General features: G+C 39.6%; 1 protein-coding gene across 1 annotated transcript in view; it reads right to left on the minus strand.

Annotated features, from left to right (window-relative positions):
* Nucleotides 1-20931, minus strand: part of Phf8 (PHD finger protein 8) — a 93997-nt gene that overhangs the window by 55604 nt on the left and 17462 nt on the right. The window contains exons 2-3 of the mRNA XM_048796696.1: nucleotides 1540-1625; nucleotides 1053-1161 (exon numbers count right to left, since the gene is read on the minus strand). Coding sequence (XP_048652653.1) covers nucleotides 1053-1161; nucleotides 1540-1625 — 195 coding nt within the window. The remainder of the gene's footprint in view (nucleotides 1-1052; nucleotides 1162-1539; nucleotides 1626-20931) is intronic.

Below are 20931 nucleotides of genomic sequence, written 5' to 3' on the forward strand. Positions count from 1 at the left end.
GACTTAGAAAGGACCTAAGAGGTCTGGGGTGGAGAAGAGACTCACAGGCCTTTAAAAAAAATTAAAAAATAATAATATTAAGATGAAAAAAAATAATACTTAATCCTAAATAACACTTCAATCACAGAAAACCTGAAAATGCCCCCTCCAAAAAAACAAATAAAAGAGTTCTTCATTCATTAACTTTTAACTCATTATCTTTGCTCAATTCATAAATTATTTAATCTATTTTTAATAAAGCAGCTCAATAAAAAAAGGAAAAAGAAACTTCTTTTTGATTGAAAAAGAAATAGATGACAACTCAAAAATTTTTATTTTTAAAATGTTTCCTCTTCTCTGTCCAGTGTGGTAGTGCATACCTATAGTCCCAGCAACTCAATAGGCTAAGGCAGTAAGTTTTGAAGTTCAAGACCAGCCTCAACAACTTAGCAATGCCCTAAGCAACTTAGCAAAACGCTGTCTCATAATTAAAAAAGGGGGCTGGGATATAGCTCAGGGGTATAACCACTGGGTTCAATCCTCATAACATTAACAACAACAACAATAACAAAGGTCTGTGGATGAAAAAAGACTTAGAATGGTCATGGTTAGGAATCTGATAAGAGTTCATTATAAGCAGCAATTAATCCCTAGTACCAAAAACAAAGTTTTTCCTTCTCTACAATGAGAGAATTAAATTTACTTATTTTTAAGATTCCTTCCAGCCGGTTCTAACACTTTGTGGGGGCATATAAATATCATCTTCTGACTTCTGGGAATACTACCTTCCAATTACTGCACATTCTTGTATGTTTATTTGCAGTGGTGGGGACTGAACTTAGGGTATTGCACATGCTAGGACAAATTTCATAAGTGGACTACAATATATTGTGCACATCAAATTAAACTTTAGCTATTATTTCTCAGAAACTGACCAAAACAGAAATTTCCTCCCCAGAGGGAACTTAAGGAGCCCAGAAAATGTCCATGAATGGGGTGACACCTAATAGCACAGACATTGGAAAAGTTGAGAAGAGATGGGTTCCAGCCTCCCAGAGCCCTATGGTCCTCACCTGTCAAAAGTCCTACTGCGGAGTTCTCGAATGAACATAGGACTCCCAGTCTTCACTGGCTTCCCCTTGTGTGTATCATGCCCTTTTGAAGATCCACGGCGTTTTTTCACTAAGCCAGAAAAAGACACGAGATCATGAGTCAGAGTGGCCGTGATCTATGATTCCAAGAACAAAGTCCTCAACAGATTCTTCCTCTCTTCCTGTCTATCAACCCCAAAAAGTATCAGGAGTCAATGAGGCTCTCAGACTCAGGAAAGTTCCTAGTGAAGATGGGTGCTTTCTCTGGGCAATCCCTGGGAAGGAAGGCAGGTAAAGCTATACATTTCCGTCCTCTTGTTGCAGTAGCTGCTGACCTGCACAGGTTTCTGCTATTTCCTAAAGATGATGAATCTGAAGCACTCAGACAAAGGCAATCACCCTCCCAAGCTTCCTTTGTTCTCTCCCTCCTTTAGACCAACTTCTGATGGAAACTCTAAGATCTACTTACTAATGGAGGGACCATGTAAGACCTCACAGTTGGGGCAGTGGTACAGGTCAATGTCAGCAGCCTTCTCCTCTTCAACTCCAACACAACTGAAAAAGAAAAAAACGGCCAAGGTTTATAAAAATCTTATTTTTATAACGTATAGAACAGTGTTGCTCAGTACAGTAGCTTGTCAGCATGGTAGCTATTAGTACATATGACTATTTACATTTAATTAAAATTAAGTAAATTTAAAATGCAGTTCCTTGGGCTGGGCTGTAGCTCAGTGGCAGGGCACCTAGCATGTGTGAGTCACTGGGTTCAATCACTAGCACCACATAAAAATGAAACAAATAAAATAAAGGCATACTGTCCATCTACAACAACAACAAAAATTTTAAAATAAAACAAAATACAAGGGCTGGGGATTGGTAGAGTGCTTGCCCCACATGCACAAAGACCTGAGTTCAATCCCCAGCACCACAAAAACAAAAAAAATAATAAATTAAAAAAATAAAATGCAGTTCCTCTATCACACTAGCTACATTTCAAGTGTTCCGTGGCCACATGTAGTTAGTTGCTACCATACTGAACAGATTATGAAACATTTTCATCAATGCAAAATTTCTTCTGATCTAAAATAATTATGACAAAGCTACACACAGTAAAGCTTCATTAAGACTTAAAATAGTCAAAGCTAGAAGAGATTCTATCCACAGAAATATGAACCAAATATGTAATTTTACGTGTTCTAAATAGCCACATTTAAAAGGTAAAAAGAAACAAGGTAATTAATTTTAATAGTATTTTATTTAATTATATACCCAATATATCCAAAATACTTTTTCAACATATAGCAGAGGGCTGGGCATATAAAACAGTGGTAGAGCACTTGCCTAGAATGTGTGAGTCCCTCAGTTCAATCCCCAGTGCCACAAAATCAACATACAATCAACAATCAACATATAATCCAAATTTTAAACTATTGAGATCCTTTATTAAATGAAAAGCACTAAAAATATTTTATAGTTAATAATGTTTATGAGTGATTATTTCTTGCTTTTTATTTGTATTTTCTATCTCTACAATGAAATTAGACCATGCTCATACACTGTCTGGGATCAAGATCCCAACACACCACAATATTCCCAAATAATAATCCTGTGTCTGTAAACCTATAGCTTATCAATAAATTGTGGCTATCAAGGGGCTGGGGATGTGGCTCAAGCGGTAGCACGCTCGCCTGGCATGCGTGCGGCCCGGGTTCGATCCTCAGCACCACATACAAACAAAGATGTTTGTCCGCCGAAAACTAAAACAATAAATATTTAAAAAAAAAAAATTGTGGCTATCAATATAAACTTTGAGGGGTTTTCTTTAAAGACTCAATCACGAAAGTATATAGCACAATCTGGCACACAGTAAGTAATCAATAAGTGATAGAAAAATAGTATGAACAAAAATATTAGCTAAGTAAAAAATTTATTTTGGAAAAGGATTGGTCTATTATAGACCAGAAATAAAGAAAAAAATACCCTGGATCCTTTGCCACAGAAAGTCTAAGAAGCATTGTACACCTTGCAAGTGGAAGCTCTTGCCTTGCAAACAGAAGCTCTAAGTTCCCCAAGATCCTCTCATAACTCAGGGCAGCACTGTGAGCAGATATCACCCTCACCCTCCAGTGAGATAAGATCACCTCTCCTCTACCTTTGTGTAAGATCTCCCATTCCTCTCAGTTTCATACTATGTACTTTCTATTCTTTTTCATCACTGCCAGTACCCATTTCCTCAATAAACCCCCCTTTTACCACTGAAGAACCTACTCACAGATTCATTTTACCCTAAGTCCTGCCAATATACTATGTGGTATCAGCATCAACATGGAGGCCCAACATCCTGGGCTCTTAGTTCTTTGATCTTCTCATCTTCCAACACTATTACCTCCACTCCTATTTCAGCTACCAACTTCCATGGCCATCCCCCAGATATTGTCAACAAAGAGCAATTGCTTCATCTCTGGAATATGAAATTTATACATCACTCTCTCTGACCACAAGTATATACTTCCAGCACTCACTCACTACACCTTGCTTTGTCCTTAAAATATCTTGATCCTTCTACTTTTCACCTATTCACCTCTTCTCAACTTTGTTCTATTTTCCTATCTAGCTTAGACTCCATAGCTGGGTATGGTGGGGATCACCTGCAACCATAACCTAATCAGGAGGCTAGGGCAGGAGTATCAAATTCAAGGCCAGTCTGGGAAACTTAGTAAGACTCCATTTTCAAAATAAAATTTAAAAGCTGTGAGCAGATACTGTGACACTAAGGAGACTGAGGCAAGAGGATCACAAGTTCGAGGACAGACTCAATAACTTAGCAAGATCCTCAGAAACTTAGAAAGATGATGTCTCAAAATAGAAAATAAAAAAGAACCAGGGAGGTGGCTCAGTAATAAAGCATCCCAGGTTCAATTTCTGCCGCAGTCTGGCTGGGCACAATCAGGAGCCACTTGTCAAAAGAAACTAACTTTATTTTTAGAACCACACACGCCAAACAAAACAGCCTCTCAGGAAAAATCCTCAGAGCCTCAACTGCCACCACCGGCTTTCCACAAGCCTCTCTCTCCCACACAAGCTTCTCTCCACCTCCCACAATCCTCCTGCTCTTGAGGCCGATTGGCTGGGTCACGTGGGCGGAGCCAAAAAAGTCCCCCAATGAGCAGCTCCGTGGTCTGAAAGGGCAGGGAAACAGCCCAATGAGCATCACCGCAGAGGAGCCAATCAGCTAGATGTTGCTGGGGCCGCTGTGAGCCAATCATCAGCCGGCAGCTGGAAGTTTGCTGGCAGCTGGAAGTTTGCTGGGGCCCCTTTGGCTGTGGCTCTCAACATCTCCCCCTCTCTGTTTAAACAACAAGCATGTGGCTTAGGGACCGTGTCTGTTAGGCAGTCCAATTCAACATATGGTCCTTACCCGTCATCGGATGAACTGACCTCTAGGCGTCAGCCTCCTGTCTTAGGTTGGTACCACTGCAATTGGATCATACCCGTCACTGACTACCGGTCCAGCATACAGCTATACTTGTGGATAGGCCTTTGCACCAGTGGGGGGGTGAGGTTCTTTGCCTCACCTCTGTTGGCCCCCAAATTTTAGACCATCACTAGTAGAGGAGGATGCAAAATGCCATGACATTAAGCCAATTGAGGGCTCCTTTGAAAAATTGTACCACCGGTGACATCATCAGCAAAAATACCCCAACACTACCACAAGTCGCTGCACCAACAGATAGTTCACAATGCATACAGGTGAGCTCACAATGTGTCCAGGCAAGTTCTGCAAGCAGTTCAGTGATGGCTATTGTAGAAGCTGTAGATTGGTTTTATCTTTGACTTCACCAGCACTGGGATGAAGATAGGAATTCTGGCAATAATGGCTAAAGAAAAAATTATGTAACATTACAGAAGGCACTAAAAGAAAACAATTTTCTTAACAATTTACATTGTCTTCACCGGCACTGGGATGAAGATAGGAATTCTGGCAATAATGGCTAAAGAAAAAATTATGTAACATTACAGAAGGCACTAAAAGAAAACAATTTTCTTAACAATTTACATTGTCTTTAAGAGAATTATTAAATATAATGAAAAGGAAAGGTGAAAGTAAACAAACAGATCTGTTAACCTTCTTTTGTGTTCACATATTAAAACAATCTTTAACAGCTGTTTACCCAATTAAATTAAACCATTTAAATCACGTGAATTAAAAAAAAATATTTGGATCCATTTTATCATGAGCGCTCATCATATATGATATATGGACATACATACATTCAAACATATAACACAAAACACAAGTGTGCACACATAATATAATACATACAACACATAACATTATAGTAAAGGCCTTATAACTTTTTACAGGTGAAATCTCCATTGCAATGTTTAAAAACTCTATAGTCAAAAAATAGAACTGATCAGCAAAACATTAACCTAGGTCTGTATGAGCTCAAAAAACAAAATAGAACTTCATGATATGGCAAAGGGCAATAATAAAATAGATATTGAAAAAAGCATCCTGGTTCTGTTGCAGATGTAAGAATAGCCAAACTGGAGTTTTGGATATCAGTTGTTATGGATTTGAGCCAAATCATCTTCTTTTTGGTCTGTAGAAATCGCTTTAGTTAATCTTTCTGGAATCCAAATCGGCTGCTGTTCTCCCTGTGGAAACACATAAACAGACCCCCGACTCCAGACAATCACTGGGTCAGGACCTTGGTTAATCTCTCTGGAATCCAAATCGGCTGCTGTTCTCCCTGTGGAAACACACAAACAGACCCCCGACTCCAGACAATTACTGGGTCAGGACCTTTCCATTGTCCTGTTAGAATATCCTTCCAAAGTACCTTGGGCTTATGTACATTTTTTGGACACATATGCCTTTCCGCAGCACTAAGTCCTGATGAATCCAAATTTAAAAAGTTTAGAGTAAAAAGGGTTATTTTAAGTTTATCTTTGGGGAATATATACCCCTTCCCAATTCCTTCTTTTTGCTTTAATAAGTACATTTTAATAGTTTGATGAGCTCTTTCAACTATGCCTTGTCCCTGTGGATTGTATGGGATTCCTGTTATATGAGTAATGCCAAATGTTGAGCAAAATTGTTTAAAAGAGGTAGAAGTATAACCAGGGGCATTATCTGTTTTTAACTGTTTTGGAACACCCACAGTGGCAAAATTTTGTAAGCAATGAGCTATAACATCTTTAGTTTTTTCTCCGGCATGAAGGGAGCCCATCAAAAATCCAGAAGAAGTATCAACTGTAACATGCAAATATTTTAATTTTCCAAATTCTGGCAAGTGTGTGACGTCCATCTGCCAAATATGGTTAGGTATCAATCCTCTAGGATTGACTCCAAGATTAACTTGTGGTAAAAAGGTCACACAATTTTGACATTGTTTTATTATTTGTCTAGCTTGTTCCTTAGTTATTTTAAAACGCTTTTGTAAAGTATTAGCATTGACATGGAACTTTTTATGAAAATTTATAGCTTCTTCTAGTGTAGAGAAAATATGTATGTCATGTGTAGTTTTATCTGCTAAATCATTGCCCAAACTAAGGGCTCCAGGCAATCCTGTATGTGCCCTGATATGTCCTATAAAGAATGGATCTTTTCTGTCCCAGATTAGACTTTGTATAGTGGAAAGCAAAGAGAAAACAGTAGAAGAAGGGGAAATCCTACCAGCATCTTCAAGAGATACTATAGCATTAACTACATACTGACTATCAGAAAATAAATTAAATACAGAATCTTTAAACATCACAAAAGCTTGTAAAACTGCATTAAGCTCTACCTTTTGAGCTGATTGTTTGGGTACTAAAAATGTAAAAGTTTGATCAGGGGTAACTACTGCTGCTGTACCATTATTTGACCCATCAGTGAATATATTTGGAGCATTCATGATAGGTGTTTTTCTTGTCATTTTTGGAAAAATTACAGGATGCAATGACCAAAAAGACAATAAAGGATTAGATGGTAAGTGGTTATCAAATGAAACATTAGATTTGCACATGATTATTGCCCAAGTATTTAACTCATTAGCTAACTCATCAATTTGATTCATAGTATATGGAGTAATAATTTTATTGGGAGAAATTCCAAACACTCCCTTTGCTGCTTTTATTCCTTTGAGTATTAATTGTCCTACAGCCTCAGGATACCTAGTAAGAATAGTGTTAGGAGAATAAGATAAATGTATCCATAATAATGGACCTTCTTGCCAAAATACTCCTGTAGGAATATTTTTTGTTGGTAGTACAATAAATAATAAAGGCAAACTTATATCAATTCTATCCAAATGCATATTTTCCATATATGTTTCAATGATTTTTAATGCCTTTCTTGCTTCAGGCGTTAACATTCGGGGTGAATTTGGATCTGATGGACCTTTTAGGATATCAAATAAAGGTCCCAACTCTCCTGTTGGTATACCTAAATAAGGCCTTATCCAATTTATGTCTCCTAATAACTTTTGAAAGTCATTAAGTGATTTGAGTTGATCTACTCGTATTTGAATTTTTGGTGGACGGACCATGGTTGAGGATAATAGAACTCCTAAATAATTAATTGGAAAATTTAATTGTACTTTATCTATTGCTATCTCTAGATTATAATTTTTTAATAAGTTTGTAAGTGTGGCATAACATTCTAGCAATGTGTTTTTATCTTTGTGTGCTAATAATACATCATCCATATAGTGAAATATTTGTAGTTCAGGATTTTGATTTCTAAGTGGCTGGATTACTTTGTTAACATAAATTTGACACATAGTTGGGCTGTTAGCCATCCCTTGAGGGAGTACTTTCCATTCATATCTCTGATCAGGACCTTCATGATTCAGTGCAGGGATAGTAAATGCAAAACGTGGACTATCCTCAGGATGAATTGGAATTGAAAAAAAACAATCTTTAATATCTATAACTAAAACATACCAGGTTTTTGGCAAAGCAGACAATTGAGGAATCCCTGATTGAGCAGGTCCCATAATAACCATCTCATTATTAATGGCTCTTAAATCTTGCAATAATCTCCATTTACCAGATTTCTTTTTGATGACAAAAATGGGAGTATTATGGGGAGATACAGAAGGTTGTATATGTCCTTCTGCTAATTGTTGTTTGACCAGGTCATGGGCTGCTTGTATCTTTTCTTTAGTCAGGGGCCACTGAGGAACCCATACTGGTCTTTCTGATTTCCAAGTAATTTTTATTGTCTCAGTGGCCCTTTCTGAAAATCCAACCCATGTCTGTCTGTTCCTTGATCTATTTGTATTGGTGCTGCTATACCTTGTTCTTGTTTTTCTAATCTTTTTCCTTTCCTAAAACCTTGTCTAGTCATAATAGTGGGTGCATTTTGGTTGATGTTATTTGTTAATGTCAAACCTAATTGATCTAGGACATCTCGTCCCCATAAATTTACGGGAAGATGATCCAATACATATGGCTGTATAGTTCCTTCACATCCTTCAGGATCCTTCCAATCTAATACCATTGCACTTCTATGGGGATTAGTCGCCACTCCTAGGCCTCGAAGCGTTTGAGTGGCTTGTTGTAATGGCCAATGTTTTGGCCATTCTTGACGAGAGATGATGCTAAGGTCTGCACCTGTATCCAGTAGCCCATTAAATTCATGTCCTTGAATATTTAGTTTTAGCATGGGGCGAGAATCTAAATTTAAAGAAAGCATAGCCCAATCTACACCTGTGGAGCCTAATCCCTTGGAACCTCTTTCTACAGTACGACTGGAAAATTTATCATGTAGGCTGGGTATTATTAGTAACTGTGCTATTCTATCTCCTGGTGAAATTACTGATATACCCTTTGGAGAACTGGCTATAATTTTTATTTCACCTTCATAATCGGGATCAATTACCCCAGGACTTATCATAAGTCCTTTTAGAGTAGAAGAGCTGCGTCCCAATAATAAGCCTACTGTTCCTTTGGGAAGAGGTCCTTTCACCCCTGTGGGAATGATTTGAACTCCCATCTCTGGAGTTAGTACTGCTCTGGCGGAGGCGCAGATGTCCAACCCTGCGCTCCCTCTGGTTTGTCTGATGAGGGATCTGATGGACAATGTGTCCTGGGCACTACCCTGATGGGGTTGCTGGGTTCCTCCAGTGCTCCGTATATTTGTGGTTTTGGGCCCCGGAGCATTGGGCCCCCCTGTCCATTTTTTGGCAATGGAGCCCGATGCCTTTCTCCACGATATCGTGGATAAACACCTGGTCCTTGTTCGTTTTTTGATAATGGAGTACCCTCTATGGTGGTTTGAGAACGGCATTCATTAGCCCAATGTCTCCCTCTACGGCATCGTGGGCAAATACCTGGTATTCTACTCCTTTGATACCTAGTTTTGTTAAACCCTCCTCCAATGGGGCAATTCCTTTTAAAATGTCCTGTTTGTTCACAATTGTAGCATGTTCTTGGCCTGGCATCTAAAGCCTGTTTTACTGCAGCTGCCACAATTTGCCCTTGTTCATTAATGTCTCTGGCATCTAAAGCCTGTTTTACTGCAGCTGCCACGACTTGCTCTTGTTCATTAATGTCTCTACATAATTTAATATATGTGTTTAAATCTTCATGTTTCCATGGTCTAATGATATCTCTGCACCAACGATTCGCTTGCTCATAAGCCAGGTGTTTTAGTAATGGCATTGCTTGTTCTGTATTCCCAAAAACTCTGGTAGCTGTTTGAATAAGCCTATCTACAAATTCAGCATAAGGTTCATTAGCTCCTTGTATTACCTTAGATAATTGACCTTGTAAACCTCCATGTCCTTGTAAAGTCTTCCATGCCTTAATTGCATCTACAGCAATTTGTGCATATACACCAGGATCATATGCAATTTGTTGCTGCTGATCCTCATAAGGTCCCTTTCCTAACAACATATCTAGATTTCTCTGAGGATAACCAGCTGCTGCATTTCGCCTAGCCGTCTCCTTGCAAAATTCCTCATTGGCAACCTTCCATAACAGGTATTGTCCTCCATTTAGCACAGCTTTACACATATTAGCCCAATCTGCTGGCGTCATGTTCAAGTTGTTAATGGATTCGACCATGCTTACAGTGAAGGGTGCTTGAGGACCATAGGTTGTTACAGCCTCTTTTAGCTGCTTCACTGTTTTGAAATTTAAAACTTGGTAAAATCGCTGCCCTCCTGCCTCAAATACAGGGCATGTTAATATTTGAGATCTTGTCTCAGGATCCCAACTATCAACTGCGGGGGTTGGGGACCTCCCAGCATATGGAGGTGGCCTTGTTAGTTGGACACTTACGTCCTCTGGTGATAGAAAGGTGTTAGTAGCAGTCTCCTGTAGAGGTGGTGCTGTTGGTTGGACACTTACACCCTCTGGTGATAGAAAGGTGTTAGTAGCAGTCTCCTGTTGTAACTTTCCCCCTGATGGCTTTTTCTGTTTTACACTTTCTTTCTCTGTCTGACTAGCTTGAGAGGCCTTCTCTTTTACTTGAATCTTTTCCTCTGTCTGACTAACTTGAGAGACCTTCTCTTTTACTTGAATCATTATGTCTTCTTCTTCCTCTACCATTGTCTGAACTGAAGGCTTTGGACTAAGCAAACAAGATATGAACGTCCACAATGGCAATGTGCCAACTGGCAGAGTCCCTGGGCTTTTCTTTTCTATTCTTTTTAAATCTTCACCATGATGGTTCCATTGTGATATATTTAACAACTCCTCCTTAAAAAGCCATGGGCTACATTTTTGTATTGTATCAACGTATGCCCTGATTGTTCTTGATTTTACTGAGATGCCTCCTTCCTCTAACAATTTACTTAACACTCTTTCAGTTTGTTTTTTACTAATTTCTGATCCCGTATTTCTACTATAATACAACCCAACAAGATAACGCCTAACAAAACTGAAACAGAGTGAAACAAAATTGGAACAACACAAAATCATTATAATAGCCTCCTGAAATGTCCATCCGTCCTTTCTCCCTATCTGTTCCTCAGATGTGAGCGGTTTTTCTTCCATCTTACACATCTCCAGGGACAGGCAACTTAAAACAAAAGTGAAACAAAATAACAAAAGAAGAATCTTAAAATGGCTACCCATCCTCTTGCCCTGCCCTCAGGGGCGAGCAGTTCACTTACCCTCAGTCGCTCCCCGTGCGAGCCACCAAATGCCGCAGTCTGGCTGGGCACAATCAGGAGCCACTTGTCAAAAGAAACTAACTTTATTTTTAGAACCACACACGCCAAACAAAACAGCCTCTCAGGAAAAATCCTCAGAGCCTCAACTGCCACCACCGGCTTTCCACAAGCCTCTCTCTCCCCCACAAGCCTCTCTCCACCTCCCACAATCCTCCTGCTCTTGAGGCCGATTGGCTGGGTCACGTGGGCGGAGCCAAAAAAAGTCCCCCAATGAGCAGCTCCGTGGTCTGAAAGGGCAGGGAAACAGTCCAATGAGCATCACCGCAGAGGAGCCAATCAGCTAGATGTTGCTGGGGCCGAGGAGCCAATCAGCTAGATGTTGCTGGGGCCGCTGTGAGCCAATCATCAGCCGGCAGCTGGAAGTTTGCTGGCAGCTGGAAGTTTGCTGGGGCCCCTTTGGCTGTGGCTCTCAACAAATTTCCAATACCAAAATGGAGTGGGGACACTGGGGATGTAGCTCAGTGCTTGCCTAGCATGATCAAGGCCCTGGGTTTGATCCCAAGTTTTGGGGAAAAAAAGAAAGAAAATTCCTCCCTCCAGCATTCTCTTACAGATATCCTCACTTGCCCCACTGTCTTCCACCCCATGTAAACTCCAATCGTGGCTCAATCCAACTACATAAAATTGTACCACTGGATGTGGCTAGAGAGAAATCACACATTGTATTGGGGGCACGATAAATTTACACTGTCCAAAATAATCCTCCAAAAATTCCCTACTCAGCTCTTCCCCATGATCCACAGTGGATTTCAAATCTCTGATCTACTACTTCCCTCTTCTTTCTCAGCAAATAACCTTGCTTCCTACTTCTTAGAGAAAATGAAGTAATCAGATAGAAACTATCTAATCTCCCCACCACCAAATCTACCTCCTTATAAATCCATCTTTTCCTCCTCCTACAATGAAAGTACCCCTTTCTTTCCTTCTAAAGCCAGTGCTTAAATCCAGGTTACATCTTTTCTTACATTTTCAATCAATTATTCCTTCTTTCTGCAGTATCTGCAACCTCTTCCTCTTTACCTCTTTCAAAATAACATTTAAACAAACCCATTGATCTTTGCAAACAAAAAAGATAAGACCCATCTATGCACTTTCCTTTCCTCACTGCTATCTGATCCTCTCTAACTCTTCACATTAAAACCTATATATTTCATAATTACCCTTTTTTTGAATAGGTTATAGTTGTACATGGTACAATCTTCAAAAGGCACAGTAGTATATATAGTAGAAAGTTTCTCTATCACTCATAGTTGCTCAGTAATAACCAGAGGTGTTCTACCAGATTCAAAATGATGAAAATTATTTTTAGGGTTGCAATATTTACTTTCTCATTGCCTGCTATATAGGGTGACTGTAGTTCCCAGCTTCTTTAAAACAGATCTCACCAATGACCCTAATCTCTTCATTAATATATGCATTAAGCACTTATCTCCTTTATCTCACTTGACTTCATGGCACCATTTCCATACTGCCAGCCCTGCACTCTCTCCATTGATAAGATTTCTACCCCTGACTTTCATAACACCCCATGGGCATGCTGATGCCTATTCCTTTAGCTAATGTTTAATGAGATAATATTTAATGAATATCTGCCAGGCCATGGTTTAGGGGCTGGTAAGACAAAGATACAAAACAAGGCATATAAAAATCCCTGACCTCATGGAGCTGACATTCTTGCAGGGAATGCAAACAAGAAACAAGATAAACCACTACAATCAATCAGTGATGTATATTGTAATTAGATAGTGAGAAGAGCCAAATAGAAAAATTAAAGCAGGAAAGAGAATATATGTGTGTACATCAGTTGAGTATGCTTGCAATAAGAAGTGCTTCAGATTTTTTCAAGTTTTTCAGATTTTGGAACATTTGCATACACACACACACACACACACACACACACTGCCTTGTTTTGTATCTTTGTCTTACCAGCCCCTAAACCATGGCCTGGCAGATATTCATTAAATGTTATCTCATTAAACATTAGCTAAGGAATAGGCACCAGGGTACCCATGGGTTGCCCATGTATATGTGTATATTCTTTACTAGTTGAGTACCTGTAACATGAAAATCTGAATTTCAGAGCATTTCAGATATCAGATTAGGGATGTCCAACCTGTATATACAAGTTCACACACAAACACACACACACACACACACACATACAATGGGGGTGAGGAAAAAAATGATTGTGGGGTGAAATAATAGGTTAGGGAAATCAGGGAATGACTAACAAAATGAGTTTTGAATAAAGACCTCAAGACAATAAGAGAGTAGACCATATGGATATGTGGGAAGAATACCCCAATTAGAATACCATGCCTAGAATATTCAAACAACAGTGTTGAGAGCCACAGCCGAAGGGGCCCCAGCAAACTTCCAGCTGCCGGCTGATGATTGGCTCACAGCGGCCCCAGCAACATCTAGCTGATTGGCTCCTCTGCGGTGATGCTCATTGGGCTGTTTCCCTGCCCTTTCAGACCACGGAGCTGCTCATTGGGGGACTTTTTTGGCTCCGCCCACATGACCCAGCCAATCGGCCTCAAGAGCAGGAGGATTGTGGGAGGTGGAGAGAAGCTTGTGGGGGGAGAGAGAGGCTTGTGGAAAGCCGGTGGTGGCAGTTGAGGCTCTGAGGGTTTTTCCTGAGAGGCTGTTTTGTTTGGCGTGTGTGGTTCTAAAAATAAAGTTAGTTTCTTTTGACAAGTGGCTCCTGATTGTGCCCAGCCAGACTGCGGCATTTGGTGGGCCGCACGGGGAGCGACTGAGGGTAAGTGAAATGCTCGCCCCTGAGGGCAGGGCAAGAGGATGGGTAGCCATTTTAAGATTCTTCTTTTGTTATTTTGTTTCACTTTTGTTTTAAGTTGCCTGTCCCTGGAGATGTGTAAGATGGAAGAAAAACCGCTCACATCTGAGGAACAGATAGGGAGAAAGGACGGATGGACATTTCAGGAGGCTATTATAATGATTTTGTGTTGTTCCAATTTTGTTTCACTCTGTTTCAGTTTTGTTAGGCGTTATCTTGTTGGGTTGTATTATAGTAGAAATACGGGATCAGAAATTAGTAAAAAACAAACTGAAAGAGTGTTAAGTAAATTGTTAGAGGAAGGAGGCATCTCAGTAAAATCAAGAACAATCAGGGCATACGTTGATACAATACAAAAATGTAGCCCATGGCTTTTTAAGGAGGAGTTGTTAAATATATCACAATGGAACCATCATGGTGAAGATTTAAAAAGAATAGAAAAGAAAAGCCCAGGGACTCTGCCAGTTGGCACATTGCCATTGTGGACGTTCATATCTTGTTTGCTTAGTCCAAAGCCTTCAGTTCAGACAATGGTAGAGGAAGAAGAAGACATAATGATTCAAGTAAAAGAGAAGGTCTCTCAAGTTAGTCAGACAGAGGAAAAGATTCAAGTAAAAGAGAAGGCCTCTCAAGCTAGTCAGACAGAGAAAGAAAGTGTAAAACAGAAAAAGCCATCAGGGGGAAAGTTACAACAGGAGACTGCTACTAACACCTTTCTATCACCAGAGGGTGTAAGTGTCCAACCAACAGCACCACCTCTACAGGAGACTGCTACTAACACCTTTCTATCACCAGAGGACGTAAGTGTCCAACTAACAAGGCCACCTCCATATGCTGGGAGGTCCCCAACCCCCGCAGTTGATAGTTGGGATCCTGAGACAAGATCTCAAATATTAACATGCCCTGTATTTGAGGCAGGAGGGCAGCGATTTTACCAAGTTTTAAATTTCAAAACAGTGAAGCAGCTAAAAGAGGCTGTAACAACCTATGGTCCTCAAGCACCCTTCACTGTAAGCATGGTCGAATCCATTAACAACTTGAACATGACGCCAGCAGATTGGGCTAATATGTGTAAAGCTGTGCTAAATGGAGGACAATACCTGTTATGGAAGGTTGCCAATGAGGAATTTTGCAAGGAGACGGCTAGGCGAAATGCAGCAGCTGGTTATCCTCAGAGAAATCTAGATATGTTGTTAGGAAAGGGACCTTATGAGGATCAGCAGCAACAAATTGCATATGATCCTGGTGTATATGCACAAATTGCTGTAGATGCAATTAAGGCATGGAAGACTTTACAAGGACATGGAGGTTTACAAGGTCAATTATCTAAGGTAATACAAGGAGCTAATGAACCTTATGCTGAATTTGTAGATAGGCTTATTCAAACAGCTACCAGAGTTTTTGGGAATACAGAACAAGCAATGCCATTACTAAAACACCTGGCTTATGAGCAAGCGAATCGTTGGTGCAGAGATATCATTAGACCATGGAAACATGAAGATTTAAACACATATATTAAATTATGTAGAGACATTAATGAACAAGAGCAAGTCGTGGCAGCTGCAGTAAAACAGGCTTTAGATGCCAGAGACATTAATGAACAAGGGCAAATTGTGGCAGCTGCAGTAAAACAGGCTTTAGATGCCAGGCCAAGAACATGCTACAATTGTGAACAAACAGGACATTTTAAAAGGAATTGCCCCATTGGAGGAGGGTTTAACAAAACTAGGTATCAAAGGAGTAGAATACCAGGTATTTGCCCACGATGCCGTAGAGGGAGACATTGGGCTAATGAATGCCGTTCTCAAACCACCATAGAGGGTACTCCATTATCAAAAAACGAACAAGGACCAGGTGTTTATCCACGATATCGTGGAGAAAGGCATCGGGCTCCATTGCCAAAAAATGGACAGGGGGGCCCAATGCTCCGGGGCCCAAAACCACAAATATACGGAGCACTGGAGGAACCCAGCAACCCCATCAGGGTAGTGCCCAGGACACATTGTCCATCAGATCCCTCATCAGACAAACCAGAGGGAGCGCAGGGTTGGACATCTGCGCCTCCGCCAGAGCAGTACTAACTCCAGAGATGGGAGTTCAAATCATTCCCACAGGGGTGAAAGGACCTCTTCCCAAAGGAACAGTAGGCTTATTATTGGGACGCAGCTCTTCTACTCTAAAAGGACTTATGATAAGTCCTGGGGTAATTGATCCCGATTATGAAGGTGAAATAAAAATTATAGCCAGTTCTCCAAAGGGTATATCAGTAATTTCACCAGGAGATAGAATAGCACAGTTACTAATAATACCCAGCCTACATGATAAATTTTCCAGTCGTACTGTAGAAAGAGGTTCCAAGGGATTAGGCTCCACAGGTGTAGATTGGGCTATGCTTTCTTTAAATTTAGATTCTCGCCCCATGCTAAAACTAAATATTCAAGGACATGAATTTAATGGGCTACTGGATACAGGTGCAGACCTTAGCATCATCTCTCGTCAAGAATGGCCAAAACATTGGCCATTACAACAAGCCACTCAAACGCTTCGAGGCCTAGGAGTGGCGACTAATCCCCATAGAAGTGCAATGGTATTAGATTGGAAGGATCCTGAAGGATGTGAAGGAACTATACAGCCATATGTATTGGATCATCTTCCCGTAAATTTATGGGGACGAGATGTCCTAGATCAATTAGGTTTGACATTAACAAATAACATCAACCAAAATGCACCCACTATTATGACTAGACAAGGTTTTAGGAAAGGAAAAAGATTAGAAAAACAAGAACAAGGTATAGCAGCACCAATACAAATAGATCAAGGAACAGACAGACATGGGTTGGATTTTCAGAAAGGGCCACTGAGACAATAAAAATTACTTGGAAATCAGAAAGACCAGTATGGGTTCCTCAGTGGCCCCTGACTAAAGAAAAGATACAAGCAGCCCATGACCTGGTCAAACAACAATTAGCAGAAGGACATATACAACCTTCTGTATCTCCCCATAATACTCCCATTTTTGTCATCAAAAAGAAATCTGGTAAATGGAGATTATTGCAAGATTTAAGAGCCATTAATAATGAGATGGTTATTATGGGACCTGCTCAATCAGGGATTCCTCAATTGTCTGCTTTGCCAAAAACCTGGTATGTTTTAGTTATAGATATTAAAGATTGTTTTTTTTCAATTCCAATTCATCCTGAGGATAGTCCACGTTTTGCATTTACTATCCCTGCACTGAATCATGAAGGTCCTGATCAGAGATATGAATGGAAAGTACTCCCTCAAGGGATGGCTAACAGCCCAACTATGTGTCAAATTTATGTTAACAAAGTAATCCAGCCACTTAGAAATCAAAATCCTGAACTACAAATATTTCACTATATGGATGATGTATTATTAGCACACAAAGATAAAAACACATTGCTAGAATGTTATGCCACACTTACAAACTTATTAAAAAATTATAATCTAGAGATAGCAATAGATAAAGTACAATTAAATTTTCCAATTAATTATTTAGGAGTTCTATTATCCTCAACCATGGTCCGTCCACCAAAAATTCAAATACGAGTAGATCAACTCAAATCACTTAATGACTTTCAAAAGTTATTAGGAGACATAAATTGGATAAGGCCTTATTTAGGTATACCAACAGGAGAGTTGGGACCTTTATTTGATATCCTAAAAGGTCCATCAGATCCAAATTCACCCCGAATGTTAACGCCTGAAGCAAGAAAGGCATTAAAAATCATTGAAACATATATGGAAAATATGCATTTGGATAGAATTGATATAAGTTTGCCTTTATTATTTATTGTACTACCAACAAAAAATATTCCTACAGGAGTATTTTGGCAAGAAGGTCCATTATTATGGATACATTTATCTTATTCTCCTAACACTATTCTTACTAGGTATCCTGAGGCTGTAGGACAATTAATACTCAAAGGAATAAAAGCAGCAAAGGGAGTGTTTGGAATTTCTCCCAATAAAATTATTACTCCATATACTATGAATCAAATTGATGAGTTAGCTAATGAGTTAAATACTTGGGCAATAATCATGTGCAAATCTAATGTTTCATTTGATAACCACTTACCATCTAATCCTTTATTGTCTTTTTGGTCATTGCATCCTGTAATTTTTCCAAAAATGACAAGAAAAACACCTATCATGAATGCTCCAAATATATTCACTGATGGGTCAAATAATGGTACAGCAGCAGTAGTTACCCCTGATCAAACTTTTACATTTTTAGTACCCAAACAATCAGCTCAAAAGGTAGAGCTTAATGCAGTTTTACAAGCTTTTGTGATGTTTAAAGATTCTGTATTTAATTTATTTTCTGATAGTCAGTATGTAGTTAATGCTATAGTATCTCTTGAAGATGCTGGTAGGATTTCCCCTTCTTCTACTGTTTTCTCTTTGCTTTCCACTATACAAAGTCTAATCTGGGACAGAAAAGATCCATTCTTTATAGGACATATCAGGGCACATACAGGATTGCCTGGAGCCCTTAGTTTGGGCAATGATTTAGCAGATAAAACTACACATGACATACATATTTTCTCTACACTAGAAGAAGCTATAAATTTTCATAAAAAGTTCCATGTCAATGCTAATACTTTACAAAAGCGTTTTAAAATAACTAAGGAACAAGCTAGACAAATAATAAAACAATGTCAAAATTGTGTGACCTTTTTACCACAAGTTAATCTTGGAGTCAATCCTAGAGGATTGATACCTAACCATATTTGGCAGATGGACGTCACACACTTGCCAGAATTTGGAAAATTAAAATATTTGCATGTTACAGTTGATACTTCTTCTGGATTTTTGATGGGCTCCCTTCATGCCGGAGAAAAAACTAAAGATGTTATAGCTCATTGCTTACAAAATTTTGCCACTGTGGGTGTTCCAAAACAGTTAAAAACAGATAATGCCCCTGGTTATACTTCTACCTCTTTTAAACAATTTTGCTCAACATTTGGCATTACTCATATAACAGGAATCCCATACAATCCACAGGGACAAGGCATAGTTGAAAGAGCTCATCAAACTATTAAAATGTACTTATTAAAGCAAAAAGAAGGAATTGGGAAGGGGTATATATTCCCCAAAGATAAACTTAAAATAACCCTTTTTACTCTAAACTTTTTAAATTTGGATTCATCAGGACTTAGTGCTGCGGAAAGGCATATGTGTCCAAAAAATGTACATAAGCCCAAGGTACTTTGGAAGGATATTCTAACAGGACAATGGAAAGGTCCTGACCCAGTAATTGTCTGGAGTCGGGGGTCTGTTTGTGTGTTTCCACAGGGAGAACAGCAGCCGATTTGGATTCCAGAGAGATTAACCAAGGTCCTGACCCAGTGATTGTCTGGAGTCGGGGGTCTGTTTATGTGTTTCCACAGGGAGAACAGCAGCCGATTTGGATTCCAGAAAGATTAACTAAAGCGATTTCTACAGACCAAAAAGAAGATGATTTGGCTCAAATCCATAACAACTGATATCCAAAACTCCAGTTTGGCTATTCTTACATCTGCAACAGAACCAGGATGCTTTTTTCAATATCTATTTTATTATTGCCCTTTGCCATATCATGAAGTTCTATTTTGTTTTTTGAGCTCATACAGACCTAGGTTAATGTTTTGCTGATCAGTTCTATTTTTTGACTATAGAGTTTTTAAACATTGCAATGGAGATTTCACCTGTAAAAAGTTATAAGGCCTTTACTATAATGTTATGTGTTGTATGTATTATATTATGTGTGCACACTTGTGTTTTGTGTTATATGTTTGAATGTATGTATGTCCATATATCATATATGATGAGCGCTCATGATAAAATGGATCCAAATATTTTTTTTTAATTCACGTGATTTAAATGGTTTAATTTAATTGGGTAAACAGCTGTTAAAGATTGTTTTAATATGTGAACACAAAAGAAGGTTAACAGATCTGTTTGTTTACTTTCACCTTTCCTTTTCATTATATTTAATAATTCTCTTAAAGACAATGTAAATTGTTAAGAAAATTGTTTTCTTTTAGTGCCTTCTGTAATGTTACATAATTTTTTCTTTAGCCATTATTGCCAGAATTCCTATCTTCATCCCAGTGCTGGTGAAGTCAAAGATAAAACCAATCTACAGCTTCTACAATAGCCATCACTGAACTGCTTGCAGAACTTGCCTGGACACATTGTGAGCTCACCTGTATGCATTGTGAACTATCTGTTGGTGCAGCGACTTGTGGTAGTGTTGGGGTATTTTTGCTGATGATGTCACCGGTGGTACAATTTTTCAAAGGAGCCCTCAATTGGCTTAATGTCATGGCATTTTGCATCCTCCTCTACTAGTGATGGTCTAAAATTTGGGGGCCAACAGAGGTGAGGCAAAGAACCTCACCCCCCCACTGGTGCAAAGGCCTATCCACAAGTATAGCTGTATGCTGGACCGGTAGTCAGTGACGGGTATGATCCAATTGCAGTGGTACCAACCTAAGACAGGAGGCTGACGCCTAGAGGTCAGTTCATCCGATGACGGGTAAGGACCATATGTTGAATTGGACTGCCTAACAGACACGGTCCCTAAGCCACATGCTTGTTGTTTAAACAGAGAGGGGGAGATGTTGAGAGCCACAGCCAAAGGGGCCCCAGCAAACTTCCAGCTGCCAGCAAACTTCCAGCTGCCGGCTGATGATTGGCTCACAGCGGCCCCAGCAACATCTAGCTGATTGGCTCCTCTGCGGTGATGCTCATTGGGCTGTTTCCCTGCCCTTTCAGACCACGGAGCTGCTCATTGGGGGACTTTTTTGGCTCCGCCCACGTGACCCAGCCAATCGGCCTCAAGAGCAGGAGGATTGTGGGAGGTGGAGAGAGGCTTGTGTGG

The sequence above is a fragment of the Marmota marmota genome, unplaced genomic scaffold, assembly GCF_001458135.2.
Source record: "Marmota marmota marmota unplaced genomic scaffold, marMar, whole genome shotgun sequence".
Lineage (NCBI taxonomy): Eukaryota > Metazoa > Chordata > Mammalia > Rodentia > Sciuridae > Marmota > Marmota marmota.